The 19,059-nt window shown below is 48.5% G+C and overlaps 1 protein-coding gene across 4 annotated transcripts in view; it reads left to right on the plus strand.

Annotated features, from left to right (window-relative positions):
* The window catches only part of RARB (retinoic acid receptor beta), a 531,514-nt gene that overhangs the window by 499,206 nt on the left and 13,249 nt on the right, over positions 1–19,059 (plus strand). For all 4 annotated transcript variants that reach the window (XM_081071630.1, XM_081071631.1, XM_081071633.1 and 1 more), the window contains 2 exons: positions 3,042–3,202; positions 17,110–17,286. In XM_081071630.1, coding sequence (XP_080927756.1) covers positions 3,042–3,202; positions 17,110–17,286 — 338 coding nt within the window. The remainder of the gene's footprint in view (positions 1–3,041; positions 3,203–17,109; positions 17,287–19,059) is intronic.

A 19,059-nucleotide genomic window follows, 5' to 3' on the forward strand; every position in this document is an offset into this window, starting at 1 on the left:
GGAGTGCCCTTTCCCCACTCCCTCCCAGGTCAATCTCTCATGCTGTGTTTGCTTACCTGAGATTTCCAGGTGATTTTCCAGGGGGGCGTGGGTGGGTGGGGAGCAGTGAAGCAGAGGACTAGAGACGCAAGCCCACCGCCCTGCCTGAGGATGAGATTGTGGATTAGTTTGTATGCACGGTTCCTCTCTCTGCTTTTCGGTATATTCCACTGCAATTCTGACTTCGTTACTTCCAAACAAGGTAATTTTGCACCTTGAGTTCCTAGAGTATAGAAATAGAATTGTAACGTCCACCTCGCCTGGTTCATGGTGGAATTCAGTGAGCTAGAATTCTTCCATTGCTCAAGGCAATGGCTGGCCATTGCTAGGAGTCAGTAAGTGGCATTCATGTTACTGCTGTGTTAAGGGGTCCTCGTTGCCATCTTGGCATCTGATTCTAGTCAGAGCAGTTCCCACTGCTCAGTGTTATGCCCCCCCCGGGGGGGGGCTCTCGATTTTGTTGTTGTTCTTGCTGTTTTCAAATATAATTCATGGAGCATAACATTGGTCATTTGAAAGTGTACAGTTCAGTTATTTGTAGTATATTCACAAGGTTATATACAACCATCACCACTAATTCCAGAACATTTTCATCTCCCCAGAAAGGAACCCCAATACCCATTAGTAGTAACTTCCTATCTGCCCCCCACCCCAGCCCTTGGCAATCACTGATCTGTTTTCTGTGTATGAATTTGCTTCTTCTGAACATCTCATAGAAGAGGACTCATACAATAAGTGGCCTTTTGTGACGGCTCCTGTCACTGAGCGTAATGTTTTTAAGATTCGTCCATGTTGTAGCCTGTATCAGGACTTCATTCCTTTCATGGGTAGTGAGATTTCATTGTAAGGATAGACCACATTTTGTTTATCCATTCATCAGTTGATGGACATGTGGGTTGTTCCCACTTCGGGGCTATTGTGGATATACTGCTATAGACATTTGTGTACAGTTTTTCCATGGACATCTATTTTCTGTTTCCTTGGGTGTATACCTTTGATGTGACTTTTGGGTTAGCTAAAGAAGACAGTCATTGGCCCAGAGAGGAAGGGGTCTGATAACTTGCACTGAGAGCCCCTGTGTTCACACACAAGCCTTCAGGCCACAGCGCGCCCTCATAAACCCAGACTTGTAGAGCCCAGGGGCGTCTCTGCCACCATGTACCACTCTCTTTCCTACCTCATTGTCTCTCCTTTGCTGACTGTATTCTTTGCATTCTCCCTGCTGTGAACCACACTACCTTCACCCTGTGTTCCACGCCTGCTGGGGATGGTCTGGGCGCGTGGGCTGGTCTGCCTGGAAAAGACTGCATCTGAGGCTGGGGAGGCTTGCACTGTCGCTACCCACTCATCTTAGACCGGGAAATGTCCTGGGCCAAAGAACACTGCCATTTCTTCCTGGGGGCAAAGAGGGATCCGGAGAGGTTTTGTTTTTTCCAAACCTCTACTTCCTTAGAAATATGTGAGTCCCCATGAGGAAAGAACTTGTCAGCTGTGTCAAGTTGGGCACATTCCTTAGCCTCTCTGAGGCTCAGTTTCTTAATCTGTAAACTGGGTTTAAAATTGCCTACCTGATAAAGGGGTTAAGTGAGAGACTGCAGACACACTTCCCATGCTCAAGATTCTGCAGAAATGTGAATTTTCTCCCCGACTGCCCTGCTTCCTGAGCAGCTTATACAGACACTTGGATTTTTCAGTTCCATTCCTTCCCTCCCCCTTTTTGTTTCCTTCCTCCCTCCCTCCCCATTCCATCTCTTTCTTTTCCCCTTTTCTCCCCTCCCCATGCCTGCCTTTTACTACCTTTAGCTCCAGCTCCAAGCAGGGCCTCGGATTCTCCCGGTATAGACCCAGAGAACTGCCAGTTCTCAGATTGCCCAGGTTCTCTTGGGGGAGGCGGGGGTACGACCCAGGCCAAGTCCTCTCAGGGCAGATCAGATTATGCCCTGGGTCGTTTTGCAGCACAGATTCCCAGGTTACGGTGGTGGCACACACAGCCAAGCGGTGTCCAGCCTGGCAACCCCTGGGTCCCCAGGGAACATGGACTCCCCGGACGGGAGCACATGGAATAGTTTTATCTGTCGGCCTCCCTGGGTTTCAGTTTCCTTCCCCAGGAGATCCTAGCCAGAGGCCAGAGCTTTGAGTTACACTCAGATTTGAAGTCATCTGAGAGGCCTGTGCTGCGAAAGGAAGCACAGGCTTCCAGCCCAGGTCCTGGGCCCCCGATCTGCCCAGTGCTGAGCTCGTGGGGTATGCCAAGGCCAAGACACACACCGGCTGGGGGGCCAGGGGGCCAGACAGGATGTGGAGTCCAGCGGCTGTGGATGAATACAGGAATGAATGAATGATTGGTTTTGCAGGCCAAGGCTTCATAATGCATAGATGATTATTTTTAAAAACCTGTGTAAGTAACAAAGGACATATGATTACTACAGAAAGTTGAGGAAGCAAAAAACACGAAGGGACAAAAACCACAAGCCCATCACCTTTAAGATGAATTTCTTCAAGAGTGCCAGTCAGTGAATTCAGAAAACTAGGAAGCTAAATGTCAAACAAAAGGCTTAGTTAAGAATCACTAATTGTGACGCCACAGGGCTTTGTTCGGGGGCGTGTCTCCCAGGCAAAAGTGGCTCCCTGGTGATGCCTCTCAGGCCATCCCCTCTGCACTTGAGGGGAACTTGCTTGGGAAAATCTTCGTTCGAGGAGCAGTCCTCATAGAAAGTTCTCTCTGAACAAACCCAGGCTCTCAGCCTCTTGGGTGAGCCTTAGCCTTCCTTAACAATTGGTTGGCACGTACACACACAGAAAGACAAACCTCGCTCTCTGCCCTGCCCTCCTGGCCGCGCAACCTCTTTTCTTGGGAGATGTGTTTATAGCACCTTTTCCTGCTTTTCCTGTTCCAAGTGTCAGGTGACTCCACGGCAGTATCGGGAGACGGAACCTCCCAGCTCAGGCAGCGCAGGCCCAGCCATGAGTGACCCCTGATTTGCCTTCTCTCTCATTTCCAGCTGTCAGGAATGACAGGAACAAGAAAAAGAAGGAGCCTTTGAAGCAGGAATGCACGGAAAGCTATGAAATGACAGCCGAGCTGGATGATCTCACAGACAAGATCCGAAAAGCTCACCAGGAAACCTTCCCCTCGCTCTGCCAGCTGGGTAAATATACCACGGTAAGAGATGCTTCCACCCCCAGGCTGCTGGGGGGACGAGCACCGGCCCTCGTGCACACATGCGCTTGCACGCCCTCCTGTGCACGCGCGCTCACACACACATACACACTCTTGGCCCTGGGCCTACAGGGGACACCACTCAAACTCAGCCCAGGAACTGCACGTTGGCTGAGTGCAGTTAGGCGGTAGCCACCTCCCTCCCTCCGTGTGGCAGCCTTTGGACCGTCTCTGAGTAGGATGGAGTTTCCTCCAAGGCAGTCATGCCCACACGCCCCTCTGGAGAAACACAAACGCTGTGTTCCCTGCAGTGCTATGTACAATAGCCAAGAAACGGAAGTGAGCCGAGTGCTCATCAACAGGTGCCTGGAGAAACGTGGTACATATGCACAGTGGAATAGTATTCAGCCAGAAAAATGAGTGACATCTTACCATTTGTGACAACATGGATGGACCAGCAGTATTACGCTAAGAGAAATAAGGCAGACTGAGAAAGACAAATACCGTATGATCCCACTTATATGTGGACTCTAAAGAACAATATAATCAAACAAAGAGAAACAGACTCCTAGATACCGAGAACAAACTGATGGTTCCAAGAGGGGAAGGGGTTGGGGACAGAGGGAAAAAGGTGAAGGGATTAAGAAGTATGAATTGGTAGTTACAAAATAGTCACAGGGATGTAAAGTACAGCGTAGAGAATACCGTCAATAATGTTGCAATAAATTGCAATGACGTTGCAATATGTACAGTGCTAGGTGGGTACGAGACTAATCAGGGGAGCACTGCATCCATTCTATGAATGTCTAACCACTATGCTGTACACCCGATACTAATGTAAAATAATATTGAATGCCAACTGTAACTAAAAAAAGAAATCAATAATTTTTATTAAAAAAAAACGAAAGGAAGAAACATGAACTGAGCACTTGTTATATGCCCGGCCACGTGCAAGGCACTGGCGACGTGAACGATGAAGATAAAATCGCTTCTCTCAGGGACCTGGGTCTGGTGAAGGAGGCGACTAACCAGTGAGGTGTTACCTGGCCATGGTAGACACCTATACAAAGCCGCCCTGTGAGACCCAGAGCGGGCAAGGGGGCAATCTTTTCTTTAAAAAAAACTGGTCAGCTGTAAGATCCAACCAAGACGGTTGGGGCTCTCCTCTGGGCTTCAGAAAGGGTGTGTGTGTAACCCCGAAGTCAGGGCCTGGGAAAGCACAGGGTCGGTGTGACCCTTCCCAGGTTGGTCAGGGGTCACCCTCTCCTCCCAGTGTTCTGCTGGGAATGGCTGTCACTGAGGTTAGAAATAAAGAGAAGGGGGAATGAGAGAAAGTCGGATCAAAGGTAGGAGGCATGTGTTAGTTGGTCTGGGCTGAGCCTGTAGAGACGTCATGAGCTCCTTTCATTTTTTAAAGTGGTTTTTGCATGTGTCATGTTCCTTGATGTATATTCCCAATGTGTGGACTTCCCAGAGGGAGGCACATGGGCCCTCAATAAATATTTGTTGAGTGAACGACTAGATGAATAAATATAACTAGAATGTTTTTCTGGCCTCTTTAAGTGGCTTATGTTGCTTGCCTAGCATGCTAGAAAACGTGCGTTTTTAAAAAATGCAAATATTGCAGCATTTGCTGGTTCGGTGACTGGTGTGCTAGAGAAAGAATAGTATGAAAGGTCATAAAGATAAAAAGATGAAATGGTAATGCCAGATAGAAAAAAGACCGGTGAGTGAAACAACTCTTGGGGTAGACAGTCATGCATTTGGATATTCATGCCTCAGTTTTATATGCAAAATAGGAATGGTGGCCAGTAGCAGACCCAGAGGGTTTGCTGTGGAAATTGTTGCCAGAACATGCCAGGGTGATTTCTCAGGTGAGCATGAGGCTGCACTGTTGGGTGGCACCAGCTTCTGAAGGGCTGGCACCAGACTTAGACAGGTAGGTCCCTTGTCCAAACCAGAAACTTTGGCTCAGGAAGCAGAGCAAGAACCTAGAGCATTGCTTCTTCCCAAACCTCAATGTGCTTACGAAGCACCTGGGATTCTTACTAAAATGCAGGCTCTGATTCAGCAGATCTGGGATGGGGCATTTCTAACAAGCTCCCAGGCAGTGCTGATGATGCAGGTATACAAAATACACTCTGAAGGCCATGAACCTACTTTGAACAGCAAGACCCAGGATGACTTTCTGGGGCCCACCCAGACCCTTGGTGTCAGGGGAGGGGAGACGCTGGAGTGCCCATTTTACCTGTGAAGATGTTGGCCTACCTGCCAGGCTAAGGGAGGTGCTAGATTCAGTAGACAAGTCCCCACTGAGCTTGGGGAGCATTGTCCTAGCCCAGAGCAGATGCAGAGCAAGACAAGGCCGAACACCACAAGGGAACTTTCATTTTAACCCAGGAGATAAAGCAGGCCCATGAACCAAGAGGCAATGGAGGGAGATGCCACGTATGCAGAGCAAGGGCACAAAAACCAGACCAATGTAGTCTAAACCTCTCAGTCACTCACTGTTCAGTCATGTGACTGAGTGCAAGTTATTTAACTTCCCTTAGCCTCATTTTTCCCATCTTTAAAATGGGGATACTAGAAAATGATTAGGATGATAAAAATGAGATAATTCATGCAAAGCTTCCATGATGGGACCTGGAAATATCTCTACAGCAGTGATGTGATCCATTTACTGGGTATGAACTGATCCTCTAGGCACCTGGTCCCATGCCAGGTGCGTCTGGCACTATAGAGAAGTAAAATGATTAATAAGCAGTGCCAAGGAGTATATCATTTATTCCTTTTAGAAATATTTACCAATTGCCAACTATGTTCCAGGCACTGTATTGGGCTAAGTATCAAGGTAAATGCATCCTGACCTAAGAACTAGGGAAATCGACCAAGCACGGGCCATGGGAAAGGACAGAAGGAAATACAAGAGAATTGGTGCTCTGGAATGGTGGGATTGTGTTAAGTTGCGAGCGAGTGGAAGGTGAGAATGAAAAAACCTTGCGGAGTCTGGAATGCCAACTGAAGAGTTTGTATTTTAGTCCATAAATAATGGAGAGAAATCAACAGTTGGTGGTCAGGAGTCTTTATTATTATTATCATTATTGTCATGATTCTTACAACTAGAATTTATTGAGCATTTACTATGTGCCAGGGACTATGGTAAATAGTCTAAATATATTAATTCTCTTACTCCTTGAGGACTCTATGAAGTAGGTACTGTTGCTCCATATGACAAATGAGTAAACTGAGGCTGAATACTATTGTCCCCAGGTTGCAGATGAGTAAACTGAGGGGTAAAAGAGCTAAATAACTGTCTCCATGTCTCATAGCCAACACATGGAACTTGAATGTAAACAGTCTGACTGCAGGGGCCGCCCTTTTAACTCCTACACCATTCACAGAATACATACATCAAGAGGGTGGTTGATAGGGTAGAGTGGAAGCAGGAGTCACTGGGCATCTAGTTAGGAGGAGGTGGCTGTTATCCAGGAAGAAAACCAAACCTTGAGCTTGAGAAAAGACAGAGTCAGAGACGACAATCAGAGTAGGGAGGGTTTCCTGGATGTGGGAACACTTGAGCCAGCTCACAAAGCGAGACATTATAGGACAAGCCCTGGGATCATTTGCTGCTGCATGAGGGTCCCCCCCTCTTACTTAGTGTGGCCCCAGGTGGTGGTATCTTACTTAGTGTGGGGGTATCTTACTTAGTGTGGCCTAGTCATTCCCTAGAACCTGACTCACCAGGTAAGCAGGTGACATGGTGCCCGCTCTAGTCTGAAGAAGGGCAGGGCAAACACAAAGTACAGCTTGTCCCCTTCCTAGAACACACGCCCTGGTGCGGCCTGGCTTCTCTCAGGGCCTAGGAACAACATACTCCTTCAGGACAGTCTCCCCTCTGGCAGTCAGCGCAGCTTCTTCCCACCCCTGAAGCCAGGCAGGTGTTCTAGCCAGCCTCACCGGGGCTTCTACGCTCTTCCCTCCCCTAGGGCTCCCTCTGAAATCAGTAGCTTCACCGCTTGGGTTCTCTTCAGGCCATAGGTGTGATTCCATCTGCTTCCAGGCCAATGAGCCTGCCTGCCCAGCCCTCTCGAGGGGTGCAGTAGGGGCTGTCAGGGCCCTGCCCATGTCCGTCAGCTCCCTGACCCTGACTGCAGTCCCACTGACCCTGCCTGAAGGTTTCCTCTGTTTGCCAGAGCTGCTTGGCTCTCACGTGCAGCATTGACACTCTTGGGAGAGCCCCCACCCAATGACCAGGAGAAGCTACTGGGTAAATGGCCCAGCTTCCTTGCCCCTGCGCTAGGAGACCTCTGCAGCATTCTCTAAACCACCTCCCAGAGTTCCCCAGCAAGGTGGGGCCCAGGTGCCCTCAGGGATGATCTTCACTGGCTGCCTTCCCTTGCTGGGCCCCCTCTTCCATGCTTCCTGGGATCTGTTCCCAAGTAAGCTGCTGGCGTTGAAATCTTAGTCTCGGGGTCTGCTTCTGCCCAAGGCAGCTGGTTTACTTCAGGGACCCTGCCGACTCACACCTCTTTGGGATGTGACACCATCAATCCCCAATTGGTGCCCATTGTCCGAAGCACTTTGCAGGGACTTTCTGCACCTCTTTTGATCCAGCAGGGAAAATGGAAATACAAGTTCCATCTCCAGAAGCCAATCCCTCAGTACCGGGCAGCCCAACCTCCTTCCAGGTGCACAGGGCCCCTTTTCAGGAGCAAGGCTGCTCCAATACAGTTTCCTATCCAGATTTCTCTTTATTTTTACTCTCCGTACACAGACCTAGTTCTGTTTTTATTGTAAGCAACTTCAAATCCTTTCTGGAAGTAGGTGGGGGTATAAATGAATAACAGCAGCCATAACACATTCTCTGCAAGATCTTAGTTCCGAGTGGAACATTTTTTATACAGAGCTTTTTTTAGATAAGCAGTTACTTCTACTGCCAGGCAACTTCCTGCCATCTTCACCAGACTGGCATCTTTGTCAGATGCTTTGGGAATAAGTGGGCAGAGAGGAATTAAAAAGGCAGCGAGCTGCCCACCTATAGATCTGTGAAAGAGTTGTTCCTTTTGCTTCCCTAATTAGGGTAGATTTAGGACAAATGGTCAGGATCCAGGAAGCAGCAGGAATGGGTGGGTGAGGCAGAAATATATGCCCCACCACCCTCCACGCCCAGGCCTGGGCAGGGCGCTCATCTATGAGCTTTAGAGTGAGTCTCCTTGGGAAGGCTGCTAAGCAGTGACTCCTCCAAAAACAAGGGGGAAAGTAAAGGGATTCCATGATGGAAGGTGGGAAGCAGGGGAGTGGTTATTTATAGATGAGCGTTCCAAAACAGAATAAGGGCGTGAACCAGAGGAAACAGCCTGGCTTTGAGGATATTTGCTTTGCTTCCTTGAGCAACTATGTCATTTGGGCTTTGGGGCCTCATAGCCTCAGGTTCAAATCTCGCCTGTGCTACTCAGGAGTGGCGTGACCTTGGAATCATCATTTGAGCCTCAACTCCCTCATCTGTATAATGGGGTTTAAAATCGTCCTGGGGTTTCTGGGATGGTTAAGTGAGAAAAATATATCTGAGCGCCCTGTACAGTTTCTGGCACAGAGATGTGCAAAATCGGCAGGGCTCCTCCTGGTGTTCTTGCTATGAACCCCTTCTCATTTTTCCGAGCCGCGTGCCCAGGTTCTGGAGAAGTAAAGTGGTGAGTGGGAAAGCGAGGCAGTTCTTGGCAGCACAACGCCAGCCCTGGCCGTACGCGCAGGGCTGCATCTGCTCCCTCCCTCATCCCGCTGCTCTGCCGTGTGCCGGCTGTTCATCACCTTGCAGAGCTTGATGGGACATAAGCTGTCCTCTGAGGGGCTCGTGAAGTTGAGCTATGGAGATTTAAGGAGCCCTTAATCTACTCAGAAAAATGACCACCAACAGAATCATTAAACCAGCAAAAGACTTTCCAGGAGACGAGTGCTTTTACACAAGGAAGGATATTGTGAGCAGTTCCAGCTATGGGTGGACTTGGCTTTCGTTTTAGAAACTAACAACTTAATTAGCCAGGGAATCAGAACCTGAAACTCAGGAGGTTGGCCTCCCAGGAGAGACGTTTCTGATGGGGTGGAAGATCAAGGGAGTCATGAGGCCTGAGTCCTGATCCTTTCTCCCCCACCTCATAGTTTTCTGACCTTGAACCAGTCCTTAACTTTTGTGAGCCTGTTTTTTGCCAGTAAACACACCCACCCTTTCCATATCACCTAGACTATTATTTCAGTTTCCAACACACCTTTACTATATACTTACTGTATTGGGTTTCCTAGGGCTGCCATGAAAAAAAAATACCACAAACTAGGTGGCTGAAGAGAACAGAAGTGTATCGTCTCACAGCCTAGAATCTAGGTGTCCAAAATCAAGGTATCAGCAGAGCACGCTCTCTTTGATGGCTCTAAGGGAGAATCCTTCCTTGCCTCATAGCTTCTTACATCGAAGGCCCTTTGGGGCCCTCCTTGGCTTGTAGATGTAAACTCCAATCTCCTGTCTTCATATGGCCAGCATCTCCCTGTGCGTCTTCATACAGTCTTCTTCTGTGCATGTCTGTCCCTGTCCAAATTTTCCCTTTTTATTGGGATACCATCATATTGGAGTAGGGCACACCCTCATGATATCATTTTAAGTTGATCACCTCTGTAAAAACGCTATTTCCAAATAAAGTCACCTTCTGAAATCTTGGGGGTCAGGAGTTCAAAGTTTCCTTTTTTGGGAACATAGTTCAACCCATCACACCTACTGAGTGCAGTATTGGGGTACGTGGATGTTTGCAGCTCTTTTGTGTAGTCTGGCTGAAAACCAAATTTTGCCTCATGTTTTGTGTGCTTTTAGAAACCTCTGACAGCATACATCATAAGTCCTCATCTCTAGGAAGTGGGCTAAGTCCCCAGGATCCCACTGGATGGTGGAAAAAGGAAAAGACATTCCCAGCCAAGGGAGTAGCGTGAGTATGGCCAGGAGTTTTGCAGAGAGGGGTCTGGAAAGGAGGCAGGTGCAAAGTCTGAGGAGATAGGTTAAAGCTAGCTGGCAGGGCCGTGGTGTGCTGGAAGAAGGTATGAGAATGTTAGCCGCAGAGACCCAACGGAGATTGCCAGTCCGGAGAAGCAGTTCCAAGAGGGTTGGCCCTGGCGGCTTTGTGCCTGGCCAGAAGGCATGGCAGGTAGGCATGGCAGAGCTTTTGTTCTTTCTTAGATGTGCCCCAGGAGATCCAGAAACCACCAATGTCTCGTCACAGCAACTGACACCACCCCAAAATGTAGCATCTCTTGGCCATCCGACACCCTCCATCCTACCGCTGTCCCATTCCAAAAGCCCTGCACTCCACCAAGGTCCCTGAATCTCTGAGATAGCAGGAATGAAGGGGCTGCTGCTGTCCAGAGGGACCCCTCCAGGCTCATGTCCCAGCCTAGGAATCTTAGATACTGGTGGTCCAGGAGCATGTCTAAAACATTACCTTCAGGGAAGTCCTGCAGCATCACGCTTGCTTTCAGCCAGACTTCCAAGAAACATTTGGAGGTCCTTAGAGACCCTCGCCATCTGTCCCCTTCCTGTTGCCCATTGCTTAGAGCCCTCTCCACCCATGGGCTGCACCATGCCTTTAAGACAGTACCTGTCTTTCCACCTATATTTGCCATGTGGCTGCCAAACTGCCTTTCTCCCCACCTGTTGGAAGCATCCGGTTCTGAGGAGAATGCTGCACATGCCCACTGATGGACACACCTCCTCCGGGACATTCCAGAGGCCATGTGGTCGTTGTGCCTAGCTATGCATTTATTGACCACAACGACACCCTGGCCCGGCACATAACATTCTCTTCCTTGCAGTGCTAGGGATTTTTTTGCCACCTCCTGGAAGCAGCCAGAGTTTCGAACCCAGAGGGAGATCACAAACGCAACAACAGGCTGTAAGAGACAGAAAGTTCAGCCCAAGAAGTAGATAGAATACATGATGACCCAAGCATAAGAGGGGTGATGGGGTGTAGTGGTTGGGAGCCCAGATGCTGCAGCCCGACAGCCTGGTGTGCACCCTGGACCCTCCACCCAACTGCTGGGCCGTCTTGTCCCAGTTGTTGAACTTCTCTGGGCCTGAGCGTTCACATCAACCGAGGGAGGCAGGCGATAATAGTACCTACCTCATGAGGGTGTGGTCAAAATTAAAGGGAGTTCATTGTGAAGCAGTTAGAACAGTGCCTGGCTTGAAATAAACCTGAGGAAGGATTTTTCTATGAGCAACATACAAAATGAAGAAGTGTAATGAGGGTGACAGGAACATTCTTTCCTAAGCCCTCTGGAACTTGAGAGGGCATCCGCCTCTCAGGATGGTCGAAGAGCAAAGACTGCAGGCTTAGGGAAGAAGGAGGCCACCTTAATGAATGTGCCAACATTCCTAGGGAAGCTTAACTCTTCCTTCCTTTTAAGAAATTTAAGTTGCTCTTTAGCTAAAAAAAGAACAAGAAACAGCCCTGATTAAACCACTGTTGTACCCAGGAGGTGCCCCAAATGGGATTTTGAAAACATTGGTGATACCACCTCCATATATGGGTCTTGTTCAGAAAGGAAGGCCAGTCAGTAAAGCAGTGGGTGGCAGCAAAGAACTAAGCCTACAGAAGAAAGGGATCCATTTGTGTGGCAAAAAAAAAGGCCATTTAATTGGATTTCATAGTGGGGTTGGGCTCTGCTGCTGCTAAAGGTGGCCCTAAGGGACCTTCAGGCGGGCCTTTCACTTGGGCCCCTGCTGCACAGCATTCTGGGAAGGCAGGCTGGGGCACCTGCCTGGAGAGGGGCTTCCACCCAGAGAGGAGGAGCTAAGCAAAGAGTGCAAATTTGGGAGGCCTACCTCTCCCCCTTCTGCTTTGGCTCTGCTTCTCATTAGCTGCCAATGGGGGCCTCTCCTCACTACCCCACTTTCTCACTCCTTCTTATCTTCCCTCTACCCTGGTTTCAGAAACGCTGTGGAAAACCCACACTTCCTCGGTGCTCCCTCTAACCGCCTTCATTACCAACCAAACCAGGCTGTGCTCTCCATTTGCCACAGCTGGAAGATAATATATAAGCCATTTTAAACCTCATGCCTATGAATCCAGCTCCACGTATAATAAAACACTAGGTTATTTTGTGTTTTATTAACTGCCTCTTCCCTTCAGTTTGCATAATAGTGAGTGAGATTTACATGCCGTTAAGAAGGCTGTGCATTATTTTTAATAGAAGGTGCGACAGGCTTCTCTCTCTCAGCCCGGTGTGTGATAAAGTAACCTCATATGAGGCTGATGAAGATTTCGTTCACACTTGCTGGGTCGGGGCAATGTCTTTTTTTCCAGATGGATACTCGATTGTAAAATGATTTCCCGCTGTAAGCTCGCCTCTCTGTCCCTCTCTATCGTGTCTTCCTCCAAACCGGTTAAACTGCCTATTAAATTTAATTACAGCCCGAATGGCGTACATCTTGATCTGATGTTCCCCCGAGTGTACTGTATTCCACCAAGGTCCTTGAGGAAGGAATACAATAAATCTGGAGGATGCGTGCCTACTTTCCGCAAAGAATATTATGGAAAGCACCGTTGGCCACCAGCTTTCGGAGGGCATCTATGTCATCCCTTATGCAAACATTTCTTTCTGACTTTCCTCACCAATCTTAAAAACAAAAGCTTTTATTGACTCTCTGGACGGATCTCCACTGAGGTGAGGAACGGAGGACATCAATTTGGGATGACTGTTACCCTTTCCTAAACTACTTACATTTGTCAGAGGTCCAAACCCCAGGCATAGGGAGTTTTGCCTTTCATTGGGTTGTTCAGTTCTGCCTCCAGAGGCAGCAGAAACCCCATGAGTACAGCCAAGGCGGGCCTCATTCTCAAAATGTTAGTTGTCCTGAGACATTTTAAACAAGCAAAGACTTGTGGGAACTTCATTCACTCATTGATTCATTCAACAGATATTTATTGAGCCCCTACTATGTATCAGGCACTGTTCTAGACTGATGATACAGCAATAAAAAATGATACAAGAAACCTCTGTATAGAAATGAAACGATAGAGTGGTTAGATCAGTGCTGTAAACATTGAGCAGGTTTGGGGGGGGCATGTCTGGAGTGTGGAGGGTTCTGTAACTGTCAATAGAGGCCTCAAGGGAAAGTGACATTGATCAAAGATTTGAAAGAATGAGGGAGTGCATCATACAAATGTCTGGGGAAGAGCAGGGGGAGGGAACAGCCAGAGCAAAGACCCAGAGGCAGGAGCATGCTTCGCTTGCTCGGAGAGAGCTGGGAGACCTTGTCACTGGAGTAGATGAGCTGGGGGAAAGTGGGAGAAGACAAGGTCAGAGAACAGGAGCCAGATCTGGGAGAGCCTTGCAGGCCATTGAAAAGACTTTGACTTTTAGCTTGAGTGAGATGAGAAATTATTGGCGATTTTGAGCAGCTCAGTGACTTGGTCTGATTTGTGTTTTAAAAGGGTTCCTTTAGTCCTTTGGTAAGAATTGGCTGTAAGGTGGCCAGGGTGAAAAGCAGGAGACCAGTGAGGAAACTGTTGCAATAGTCCAGGCAGGAGATGATGGTGGCTCAGACGAGGGTGGTGGCAGTGGGGACCTCTTCTCTAAGTCTCGACAGTCTTGGGAATGGCGTGGGGGCAGAATGTGAAACAGACCTAAACTTTCTTAAGCTATAACTGCACATTAGTTAGAATTCTTTGCGTTGCAGGCAATGGAAACCAAACTTAAATCAACTTAGATTAAAAAAAAAAAAATCCTGTGTGAATCAGGCATGGCTGGATCCAGCAACTCTCTCTTTAGATGTTTCATCTCACCTTTCTTCTGAATTGGCTTCATTGTTAGGAAGGCCTTCCCCACCTGGTGGCCCTGGAAAGCTCCTGGTAACCTTCACTCTTTCGACAGAGAGCTTCACTTCCCTCATTGTTCCAACCAGAGTCTCAAAATTAAGCCTCCTGGGCCAGTTCTGGGCCACTTGCTCTTTTCTGAACCAATCACCGGCCAGGAAGAGGGCCCACTCTGATTAGCCAAACTAGAGTCAAGTGCCCTCCCTTCACTGGAGGGAGTTTGACAGCCCCATTCAAACTCCAAACACTGAGAGGGAGGGAGGAACTGTCCCCCAAATGCCTTGAGAGGCAGAAGAGAAGGATGTCAGGAAGGCAGAGATACAAGATGACTGTTCAGCTCCAGTCACACCAGTGATCCTGCTCTGGAGATTGCAGAAAGAAAAGAAAACAAAACAACAAGAGTTGCCTGGGTATGTTGGAGTGTGGTTCTAGTCAAAAGCTGAGACCTTCAGTAATTTCTGGCAAGCTCATGGTGGGGTTCTAGTTCCTGTCTGTGCTGTGCGCATCCTTTTTACTGATTAAATGAGGAAAAATAGGTTGAGGCTTATAATGGGAGTGGGCGCCAGTATGGGCGGGGCCTTTTCTGGCCACGGTACCTGTGCATGTGAGGCGAAGACACTCGTTGCTGTGCTCTGAACCCTCTGGTAGAGCTGGGGACTGGTGAGGGTGATGAAGAAAAGGGTCTAATATTGATTAAACCCCAGAACACACCAGGCACTATTTGCTTCCTTCCCTTTAGGACCCTCCTTACTCTTGGGGGCAGCCTTTGAGGGCAGGTGGTGTGTATCCCTTTACAGATTGGAACAATGAGGCATGAGGCAAGGACATCACTTGCAGGAGGTCACACCTATCAGCCATGTAGCGGAAAGGCCAGGTTTGGGGTCCAGGTAGACCTGGGACCCACTTCTAGCCTCTCCTTGGCACATTACCTCACCGCCCTGAGATGAACTTGCCACATGTTACAGTGAAGCTCGTAATTCCTCCTTCTTCAATGGGTAGCTGTGGGGGTTTGGCATAGTGAGGAGTGGCCGGGGTGGGGCCTGCCATGGGACAGCTGAGAAAGCAGCAGGCACTTAGCTAGGCTGTAAGCTTGCTAAGGGTTGTGGCTGTGTCTGAGGTGTTCGGCTGTTATACCCTGGCCCCTGACTGCGTGAAGATGGGTCAGCAAATATGCATGGAACAAAGGAAGAAAGGGAGGAAGAGAGGAAGAGGAATAAGTGAATGAAAGGTGGAGTATTTGAATGGATGGAGGAACCCAGCCAGTAGGTGGCAGAGGTTTGGTCTGAAATCTACTAACCTTCTCATAAGGGTAAGGGGACGGGTTTCCCTCTGTTTATTCTGTAGGTGTCAAAGATAAGGCATCCTGCAGGAACCTGGGCCTCTGACCTGAATGGAAGCTGCTGAAGGACTAGAAGGCTGGTCCTTCCCGGAAAAACAGGGAGGAGCAGCTGTGTAATCCTTGGAGCGGCCCCTCTGCTTGTCCCCTCGGTGGGCTGCCTCATTGTGCTGACTGCACACGCCCGCAGAGCCGGGCCCTGCCACTCCGGCTAAGTCCTGGGCCTGGCAGCTCTGTGTGAGGCATACATGTGGTCACCACAACACAGAGGACCTCTAGAAAGTCTAATCTTTGTTGTCATTGTAGCATTTTGTTTTTTTCTTTTATCGTCATTTTTTAAATTTTATTTTTATTATGAAAAATTGCGAACGTTATAACATGAAAGTGGAGAGAACAGAATAATGGAAGCTCGTGATCACTCCACAGCCAATCTTGTTTCGTCATCTGTCCATCCTCCTACACACTGCCCATTACATATTATTTAGAGGTAAATTACGAACGTCTTAGCTTGTCTGTAAATATTAGTGTTCTAAATGTAGACGCTTCTGCAAACAAAAACATAGCAGCAACGCTGTCATTACTCCTCCTAAAATAAAATTAACACCTCAAACACCTTAATATCGCAAGTTTCCAGTTTTCTCATATGTCACAATTTCTTTGTTTATTTGAAATAGAATTCAGATCAGGTCGGCAGCTTGTAATTGGTTCATACGGTAAATCTCCTAAAAATTGTTTGTTCCTAAGTCAAGGCTATTGGGGTATAATTTACATGATGGAACATTTATTTCCTTAAAGGTATAATTTTCTGAGTTTGACAAAAGTATGCAATCATATAACCACCACCCAAGCCCCTTGGACACCTTTGTGTTCAACCATCCCCCACCCGAGCCCTTGGAAACCACTGATCTGTTCTCTGTCCCTGTCATTTGGCCATTTCCAGAATGCCATCTGAATGGAATCATTCTGTGTGTAGGCTTTTGTGTCTGCCTTCTTTCACTGAGCGTGATGCTTTCGTGGTTCATCCGTGTTGCGCATGTATTAATATCAGAACTTCCCTTGTGGTCACCGCTGACTAGCTCTCCATTGCCCGGTGGTCACGGTTTATCCATTCATCGGTAAATGAGCACCTGGGTGGAGATGCTTGTAATCTGTGGGTTTCTCTCTCCATTTCTCTTTGCTCCCCTTGCAATGTGTTTGTGGAAGAAACCCAGTTGTTGGTTGTATGGAATCTCCCACAACCTGGACGTCGACAGTCGCAGCCCCCACAGTGTCATTTTTAGCACGTCCCTCTGTCTCCTGGGTTTTCTGTAGTTAGGCTCCTTCTGATTCTGGTTTGACTATTTCACAGGTGGAGGACACCCAAATAACACATGGCCTCTTTTTAAGACATGAGCAACCACTGATGGGCAATGCCGAGAGCCATGGATTCATCAGGGCTATACATGGTGACTCCTCAGTCCATTATTCCTTCATAACTTATTAGCTGGAATAATTACACAAAGAGAAATGCCCTTCATCCACTGCTTGATTGTCCCGTGGTACAGGGATAATGTTTCAAGCATTTTTAAAGGATAAATCCAAGCTCAAAACTCAGCCACCCCACCAGGAAGCTCTCTGGTCAATCCTGAAGTGCCAGCCCAGGAACAGGAGACATGTTGAGTCCCTGCCTTCCACTGGGCTTCCCAGAAACTACCCCTGATGACATTTTCTCTCTCTCTTAGAATTCCAGTGCCGACCATCGAGTCCGATTGGACCTGGGCCTCTGGGACAAATTTAGTGAACTCGCCACCAAGTGCATTATTAAGATCGTGGAGTTTGCTAAACGTCTGCCAGGCTTCACCAGCTTGACCATTGCAGACCAAATCACCCTGCTAAAGGCCGCCTGCCTGGATATCCTGGTATGTATGCTTCTGAATTCCCATCTGCGGTGTTGAGATGTGGGAAGCGGGGACTGAGATGCTTTGAAGACCTCCAGAGGCTTCGGTTTCCCCCACCTCTCTTCCTGTCATCTTCTTTGCACGCCGAGTACCATCCTCCCTGCCGGCATCTCAGTTCAATTGTCAAAGGTTCAGAGACCCCCTGGAATTGGACAGAACCTTCCTACCCTCTACCTGCTGGTGTGAGAACCCCCTCTACATGACCTCGGGAAAACATCCAGCCAGTCTTGGACATCGCACCTCTGTGACAGGTTGCTCAGCCATAGCTCCTTCCACAAGACAGCCCTGTAGGTCTTTGAAAGGCCTTCAGGCTAAACCTATTAGAGATGTCACAGAGCACCCTTCTTCTACCCCCTGATGTGGCACCACCTCCGTTGGTAGCCTTGGGACAATCCCTTTCTTCCATGGGACTCAGTTTCCTTACCTGTGCAAAAGGGATCCCTGATGCCCCTCCACCTCCTGCTGTTCTCACACCATGGCTTCTAGGGCCCTAGAATGGGTAAGGACAGTGTCACACCTTGTCCTCTGCAGGTCTCTGCTGGCTGGATGCCCACCTTCTCCCTCCCTGGTGAGGGTCTCAGGGCTAGCATGGTCAGTTCTTTCTGGGGCGATTTCCTTGGGTGGGGAAGCAGCTGCCATTAGTGGTGGCAGGGATGTGTCCTGCCTGAGGGAGTGTATGTTGACAGGTCTCTGGAAGAATTGGAGGGAAGGCTGGACCCCAGAGAGGCATCAAAAAATAGGGAAAGAAAAATTAGCTGTTGAGGTTCTTTAAAAGCATAGATTTTCTTTTTATGACATCTTTCATAGCTTTGGGTATAAACAATTTTGCCAAGCAAATACACTCACTGTAATTAAACACACACACACACACACACACACACACACACACACACACACACTCCTGCTCAGGAGGAGAGAGGACACTGGATGGGACAGTTTGTAGGAAGCTTAAATATTTATGTGTCTCTCTTTTGCAAGTTGGATCTTAGAAGGAGTGGTAATGGTTACTGAGGCTAAGTATGGTATTTTTTTTTCTCATGAAATCAGAAGGTCTGGGATGAACCTAAGAACCTTCAGGGAAAAGAAAGAAACATCAGACCAGCATGCATCTGTCCCATACCCACACCCTGTCGAGTTTGCAAACCTCAGCTCATTTGCACCTCCCACAACTCAGTGACCTGGGGATGGAGACTCAGGCCAATTTATGCAGCTAAGGGGCTGGAGGCTAGGTGAGTCACCCAAGTCACGTGAGTGCTGGAGCCAAAACTCAGGACCAAAATCTTTGCACTCCAACGTCATGAGAGGAAGTGCAGACATTAGGGGATCGGACGCATAAACAGGACATGGTATGAGAGGTGTAGGCCACGGGGAGAGAACCAGCCAGACCACCAGAGAAGAGAGTGATAGAGGCAGCTTGGGTAAATCAGCAAGGATGCTAATAATGAGCTAGTACAATAATTAACTTTTTTAATGCTTTGCTCACAAGTGCTTCAAGTGCAGTGCTCCGTAGAATTTCCCCTAAGCCTCAGAAGCCAAGAAGCCTCCCCTAAGCCAAGATGGGAGTGGAGCCTGGAGTTATTGCCACATGATTAGCGGTGCCCCGTAGGCCGGGAGTGGCTGAGTAATCAGTGAGGTGATACACAGCGAGTCTGCGGCTGCACCGGGAAGGCTGTGGAATTCTGACTCCCCAGCATCCCATGGCCACCCAGCGGGGCCTGGAGCCTTCCCAAAGCT

This window comes from Rhinolophus hipposideros (genome assembly GCF_964194185.1).
Source record: "Rhinolophus hipposideros genome assembly, chromosome: 14".
NCBI lineage: Eukaryota > Metazoa > Chordata > Mammalia > Chiroptera > Rhinolophidae > Rhinolophus > Rhinolophus hipposideros.